General features: G+C 61.4%; 1 protein-coding gene across 1 annotated transcript in view; it reads right to left on the bottom strand.

Moving 5' to 3' along the window:
* Window positions 1-333: 333 nt before the first annotated feature.
* Window positions 334-7,431, bottom strand: part of WNT7B (wingless-type MMTV integration site family, member 7B) — a 31,592-nt gene continuing 24,494 nt past the window's right edge. Inside the window, exon 3 of the mRNA XM_008594204.1 lies at window positions 334-1,011. Within this exon, the coding sequence (XP_008592426.1) occupies window positions 532-1,011 (480 nt within the window). The 3' untranslated portion in view covers window positions 334-531. The remainder of the gene's footprint in view (window positions 1,012-7,431) is intronic.

The following is a 7,431-nucleotide window of genomic DNA, read 5'->3' as shown; positions in this document are numbered from 1 at the left end:
GGGTACGCAGTTAGGACCGGCTACGCGTTAGTGCTGAGAATCCTCTTCTGATACTAAGAAAACATAAATAATTCTTGTCAACATCAGTCCACACGCCCCAGGGCCCAGCGGCGGATGCGGCTTGGGAAACAGTCTTGAGAGTGACCTGCCCGCGTGGCTTTTTGGTGTCTGCGCCACTGGGTGGGGGAGGAGACCTTAGAGTCTTGTCACTTTGCTCTCCGGGATGGTTTGTGTCCAGGGTTCACTTTCCAGAGAAAAGAAAAGGAACATGCTGGGACCGTCGGGGCGGCAGCACCATCGTCCTCACCCTCTCGGCGGGCGGTGGGCGCTGTTCTGCTGAGGAAGGTGACGGAGGGGGAGGCAGGAAGGAGCCCTGGGTGGCGGGGACAGGGTGTGGGCCCGGCTGGGGCCCCGCTACACCTGGGGCTCCCTCTCCTCCGCCACCTCAGCCACCGCGGGCAGTGCCCGGGCAGGGAGGCAGGGCGGGTGTGCAAACGGCCACCGGCGGGCCCGTGGCTGCCGCGGGCCACCTCACTTGCAGGTGAAGACCTCGGTGCGCTCGCTGCACGTGCTGCACCTGACGAAGCAGCACCAGTGGAACTTGCAGTTGCACTGCCAGACCTTGGTGTACTGGTGGGTGTTGTAGCCGCGGCCGCAGCACATGGTGTCACAGCCGTCGGCACCGGGTGAGGTGCGGTTGCACAGGCGGCCCTGCGTGCCCACGCTGCCCGTGGCCGCGTCCTCCTCACAGTAGTTGGGCGACTTCTCGATGTACACCAGGTCCGTCTCCATGGGCTTCTGGTAGCTGCGCAGCTGCTTGATGCGTAGGAAGGTGGGCTGCCGCAGGCGGCTGGCCCGCACCACCTCCACCTGCACGGCCGCGTTGTACTTCTCCTTGAGCTGGTGGCCCACCTCGCGGAACTTGGGCAGCGTGGTCCAGCAGGTCTTGGTGGTGCACGAGCCCGACACGCCGTGGCACTTGCACTCCAGCTTCATGCGGTCCTCCAGAACCTGCGGGGGACAGAGCGGCGGCCACTCAGCGTGGTGTGGCCCGGGACTGGGCGCCGTCCAGCCCCCCGGCCCCCCACCTCCAGCCTGACCCTGCGGCCAGCTCCTCCTTTGCTTCCCGCTGTGTGACCACCAGTAAGTGTCTCCCCCCTCCAAGCCCCAGTCTCCTCCTTTGTTAAATGGGGCTGTTGACAATAGGTCTCCACCACACAGGACATCACAAAGGTCCTGTGAGGATATTCAGGAGCTTGGAGTATATTCATCAAATATGTTTTGTTAAATTCTCACAATAACCCTCCAATAGGAGCTGCTATTCCACCACCAGTGCACTGATGAGGAAACTGAGGCTCAGGGGTCGTGGGACTTGCTGCAGGTCTCAGGGCAGCAGGGGTTGAAGCTGGTGCTGGGGGAGGCCCAGTAACTGCAGGTGCTTAATAAGTGCAGATCCCCACCCCTCCGTCTCTCTCACTCCCCACCCTCGTGCCTGGTGTAGGGCCCGGCACGCAGTTGGCGCTGAACAAATGGCTGCTTGATGAGAGCAGGGTGTGCGCACGGAGCTGGCTACACGTCTGCCGAGGACTGAAGGGGTGGCCGGGGAAGGCGAGTGCACGGTCAGCACGGCCCTGCCGGCTGTCGTCGTCCCCACTCCCAGCTCCACAGGCCTTGAAGGCTGCGGGCGCGTGTTCTCCTTGGGCTTCCCTCCGCAGCCCCGGAAGGCTGATTCTCAGAGCCAGCCCTGACCCCAGGTACTCATTTACCCGGATCGAAAGGGCCCTGCCAGCGGCCTGATTAAAGATGGGGAATCATTAGCTGCCGCTCCACAGCTGCAGAAGGGCCATTTGTCAGCTGTCGGGGCTCCGCTGGTCCCACCTTGGTGGCCCAGCCCTACTGGGGGCTTGGTCACCCTCTGCCCCCCCCAAGCCAGAACCCACTGTCATGGGGCACCTGCTGTTGATCCCCAGCTCTGGCCCAGACGAGAAGTCGCCAGTGAATGAATGAATGAATAAATGAGTGAAAGAAAAAAAGGGAGAGAAACTCAGCCCCGCAGAGATGGCTACAGCCCGAAGACCTGCCCTGGCCCGGCTGCATGATGCCCTGGACCTCGGAGAGGACTCCTGGGGCTCACAGCCCAGTATGGGAAACAGAAGGAAAATGACGCGCAAAATCAGGTGCTGTGGGAGCCCGTGAGAGCCTAACACGGCTGGGGTGCAGGTGTCTGCGCACGGGGCTTCCTGGAGGAGGCGGTGCCTGCACTGGGTATTTATGGATGAGTAGGAGCTCGTTAGACAAAGGATGTTTCAGGAGAGGCTCAACATGAGCAGAGGGCTGGAGAGCTGTCCACCGAGCAAGCGTGAAGGGGAAGATTGGGCCCCAGTGCTCATCACATGAGTGCTGGGGTCCTGAGGCTGGTGGCCTGGAGTTTCGGTCATTTTCTGCTCTGCATAGATAATGTCCTGGGGCAAAGACTGGAGAGGCTTGCGGNGGGGGGGGGGGGGGGGGGGGCTGATGCCCCACCAGGGATGAGCTGGGGGTGGGAGAGGCCCAGGGGTCCTGAGGAGGGACGGGGTAGATTTGTGGAATATTCAGAACTGGAACCGCAGGGCTTGGTGACTGGACCAAGGGACATTTGGGTTGAGGGCATGGACCAGAGTCTGGACTGGGTATCTGGGTGAAGGGCAGCCCCTCAGGGGACAACATATCTGGGATCTCCTTCTGTGCCCTAGCCCCCTCCCTGGTCCTGTCCATCCCCAGTTGGTCTTCTTCCTCCCTTGCCCTGGCCCCAAGTTCATCTTTGCTTGGATCTGTCTCCTCCCTTGAAAGCCCCTCCCTCCACTAACCTGCCCTTTAAACCCGGAAGCTTCCCCTGCTTTGGCCACATTGCCTGCTGGGGATGCCCGCTCAGGCCAGGTGCCACCCCAGGAGCTGACCTAACGGTGGCCCCTCTCAGAGTTCCCAGCCAGGAGCAGTTTACTTCACCCAGGCTGCTGATGACCTGAGACATGGCAGGGTGTCCAGGCTAGAGGGTGTGCAGGCCAGGCGGTCCAAGACTGACTTGTCATCCAGTGTCCCCGCTGTGGCCTGCTGGACAGCTCCCCCCCGCCCCTCTGCTCTGCTGCCTGCTCCTGAGCCCTTCCCTGCCTCCCCTCCCCTTGGCTCTATCTCCCAGTCCTCATCAAGGCCACGCAGCCCAGCCCACACCCTCCCGCCTGCCTGGGGACGTCCAGACCCTGCACAGCCAGGCTGGTGACAGTCGGCAGATGAAGCCGATTGGGCAGCTCTTTGCAGAGCGAGGGGCCGCATCCGTGCTTGGCTGGGTCCCCTGGGGAAGTGATCACAGGATTCAAGAATGTGCTGTTTCCTTCTCCAGTACCCGGGAGATTAGAGCAACAGCGACCCGGAAGCTCAGGGCGCTGATACCAGCCCCTGCTGCCCCCAGAGCCCACCTGCGAGGGCCCAGCATGAGCTGCCCTGTCCAAAGGAGCAGAGGGGCTGTGGCAGGGCCCTCCCCTCCAGGCCTCTGGAGGTGTGGGAGGTGGATTGGGGGTTTCAAGAAAGTGTCCTTACTGTGGTTATGGTGCGGCCCATGCTCTGGGAACAGTGCTCAGCTGTAGCCACCCTGGGGGAGCCTGGTGTCCAGATGCTCCAGCCGGGGCAGGCCACATGTCCATCCCCACAACAGCCTGGGGCAGGCAGCTCTGAGCCTGGGGCCCTGGAGGAGGCACCTGCACACCCTCTCCCGTGGCCCCTCTCATGCCCATCTGCTTCCCGACCCTAAGCACCGGGCCCGACCTCTCCATGGATATGAACCCTTAAGAAAGATGGCCCGCACCTGCTTTCTCCTCTGAGTGTGGGCCGACAGCGTGGCCTGAGTGTGGCCGTCACACAAAGCTGTTTCGTCAGCCACCAGGCCCGTGATGCAGACAGTGTGGCCATGTGGTCCCGCTGGCCTGGGGGGCAGTGTCTCAGCTCTGGACTTGGCATGAGTCACCCTTCCCTGGACCTAATCAGGTTTCCATCTAGACAAGGGGAATGATACACCCACCCAGCAGGACTGTTGTGGACTCTCGGTCAGGGAAGAGCTGTGCCAAGACATGGTACACGTCTAGCTAATGGGGTTCCCACCCCTCAGCTCCCAGAGCTGCTGGTCCTGGTCAGCGATGGCTTCCAACCTCACATCGCCAAGGAGAGGAGCCCAGGGATGTCCTGACAACAGCCCCCAGATCTCCCAGATGGACAAACTCCTGCCTTCACTGGGTCAATGTAGAAGGAGGAAACCACGGCTCCCAGGCAAAGCCTCAGTCTGCCCCAGTGCCCCTGCCTCATACAGTTGCACACACACCAGGGGCAGAGCTGCCATCCGGGCACTGGTCACTCATGCCCGACAAACCACAGGGGATGCCCCGAGAGCTCTTCCTGCACAGGCACCAAGTAGCTGGTCAGTAAAGGCCACTGCAGCCTTCCAGGGAGCTTGGGGACGGGCGGCTACGTCTTTGTCTAGTGGAAGCAGCACGTTTAGTAGCCCCAAGATCATCTTGTCTGGCCCCAGCCCACTGGAGACACCGACCCAGGCCACATGCAAGCCTGGGGTGAACGGCCAGTGTGCTGGGTTGAATCGTGCCCCCACAAAAATTCATGTCCACTCGGAATCCCAGAAAGTGATCCTATTTGGAAATGGGGTCCTTGTAGATGTAATTAAGGTAAGGTTGGAGATGGAGTCATCCTGAATTAGGGTGGGCCCCACGTCCACTAAGAGTGTCCTTCTAAGAGACAGAGGGGAGACACAGACTCAGAAGGGGTGGCCACGTGCAGAGGCTGGAGTGACGCGGCCACAGCCACAGAAGGCCTGCAGCCATCAGGATCAGGAAGAGGCAGTAAGGATCTCCTCTGGGGGCTTTGAGGTAGTGTGACCCTGCCGACACCTTGATTTTGGAAGTCTGGCTCCAGAACTGTGGGAGAAGAGGTGTGTGCTGTTTTAGGCCCCCAGTCTGCAGTACGTGGCCATGCCAGTGGTCAGCTGCTTTCCGCCTGACCCACTGAACAACATTGCCCTGCAGAAGTGGGAGGGCATGGGGCTGGCCTGGGTGCACCGAGATCAGGGCCAGGGCCCCCAAGCACTGGGGGTACCTGTGAAGGTCTGGACTCGGCTCTTATGGAAACCTTGAAGAGCCCCAGCCCACTCCCACCCCGCACTGTAGGTACTGCTAGGAGAAGGCCCCCACCCCGCCCCCAGGGTCGCCATGCTTGGCCTTTTCCAAGGGCTCAGGCCGGGTGTGCTTCACAGCTGCCTGGGGGCAGGGTTGTTGGAGGGGCTGCAGCAGGAGGGAGGGAGGCAAAGTGTACTATGCCCACCATGAAGATGAGGGATGGGGCAGCCAGGGCCTCCCAGACAGCTGGGGACAGCCTGGCATGAGGATCCTGGCCGCTGACCACTCCAGAGCCCTTTCCTGAGGTCGCCCTACCTTGCCTGGCCTGCCCCCACCCAACCTGTTCCCATTTTGGTGTATGGCTTCACTCCAGTCCAGACCCCCAGATGCTCTGGGCCCTAGGGCCCCTCCTCCCTATTCCCCTGCCCCTGCTGGCCCACCCGGGGCCCCATCTCCTGCCTCCTGCCTCTCCCAGGGCCAATCCTTCCTGCCTCCATTTCTCTTATGACATTTAATCACCAGTGTGTCACCAAACCCCTCTGAGTCCTGAGCTAGGTCAGCCTTGGGGTTCACATGGGATCCCAGAGCTAAACCAGACACTTGGTTCAAGTGCCTTCAAGTGGGTCAGCGTCACTCTGCCCCAGGACCTGCAAATAGCACCTGGGGACCAGAGGCCAAAATCCAGCCTGGACCTCCCAGCCCTTCACCATGAGGCCCATCCAATCCACCCAGCTGAGCTGCACAGCACACCATGGCCTGAGCCCCTGTGCCCTGCCCATGCCTGTCACCCTGCCTGGAGTGCCCTTCCCCATGACTCTGCTGCATACACATCCCACGAGCAGTGACCAGAGCTCAGGCCTCCAGGGCCACGTGGCTGGGTCTGCTGCACACTCTGGGCCTTACTGTCCTCATCAGTAAAATGCAGACAGTGACAGCTTCCACTCAGGGATGAGGGAAAGACCCTGCTCCGAACCTGAGCTGCTACAAAGAGTCAAGGGATGGTGGTTCCCACAAGGGCCCAGCCTCGCCTTCTCCTCCAGGGAGCCCTCCCAGATGCCTTCAGGTAAGTGAACCGCCCTCTTCTCTGCCCTCCCAGGGCAAGTGGGCCTCCATTATGGCAGGGAATGAGATCTGCCTGTACCTGGGGACTGGTGCTCACAGGCTGTCTGTAAGGTCCTTGGAGGAAAAGACAGTGTCATTCATTCCTTCATTCATTCACCCCCATCCCCCCGCCCACCCACCCGTGCATCCACTCATTCATTCATTTATTTCACAGTAACTTAANCGAGCCACCTGCAGCCCCCTCAAGTGCCAGCCCCTTCTTGCCTCTACCCTTCTCAGCTCTGACATGTCCTTCAAGGCTCCGCTCCGGTGTTGCCTCCTCCAGGAAGTTTCTGCCCTCTACCCCAGGCTCCTGGGCTCATGCTGCCCTGGGTGTGGCCCCTACACTCCTCCCGTGGACTAGCTCCTATAGCCAGGGCCATGTGTGACTCCTCTCTGTCTCATGCCTAGCCTGGTACTGGCACAGCAAAGGGGCAGGGAGAATTTGTTGAGTGGATGAGTGAGCAACTTGTGGCCTCAGCTACGGTGCCTGGGGCAGAGAGATTCTTCAACTTCTCTGTGCCTAGGAAGGCAAGTCCGTCACATGCCCAGGAGCCCCTCAGGTCCTGCCGCCCTGTGTGCAGCCCCCGGGGCTGGCGTTCCACTCGGCTGGCTGCCCTATCTCGGGCCATCTTGCCGCCATGGCGGCCGCTCCTCCCAGCCCAATATCTGAGGCCCTCATCTCCCTGCGGGCGGAGCTGGCTCGCCCTGACTTCTTCCCCAGTGTGTCCCTGCCTGAGTCTCCTCTGTTATCAACCCCATGCTCCATCCCACCTCATGCACGAAACTGGCTGCTCCTTGGGAGCCCCCCAGCTCGAAGTTTCTGCCCTTCCTCAGGCTGCTCCTGCCTCCTGGGAATGTCACTTCCCCGGGTGTCTCAATCTGAGCCAAAGACTGCCTCCTCCAGGAAGTCTTCCCTGGTGTGTTGTCGTGGCCCCTGGAACCAGGAACACCAAGGGCAGGGATATGGGGCTGTGGCCTGGGGTCCCCAGCCCGGGCCAGCTCACACCCTGCGTGGACACAAAGTCCTTGTCCCCGCCCTGCCACCCCAGCGGGGAGCCCTGGGGACCTCACTGCATCACTTGGAGCCTTGGTTTTCACGCCTCTGGGACGGGAGCAGCAAGGCCGCCCTCGCAGCTGTCGGGAGGCTCAGAGATGACCCGCGGGGCGCCCCCCC

This window comes from Galeopterus variegatus, unplaced genomic scaffold (assembly GCF_000696425.1).
Source record: "Galeopterus variegatus unplaced genomic scaffold, G_variegatus-3.0.2 Scaffold10347, whole genome shotgun sequence".
In the NCBI taxonomy this organism is placed as follows: domain Eukaryota; kingdom Metazoa; phylum Chordata; class Mammalia; order Dermoptera; family Cynocephalidae; genus Galeopterus; species Galeopterus variegatus.
This window is presented reverse-complemented; position numbering and strand designations above follow the sequence as displayed.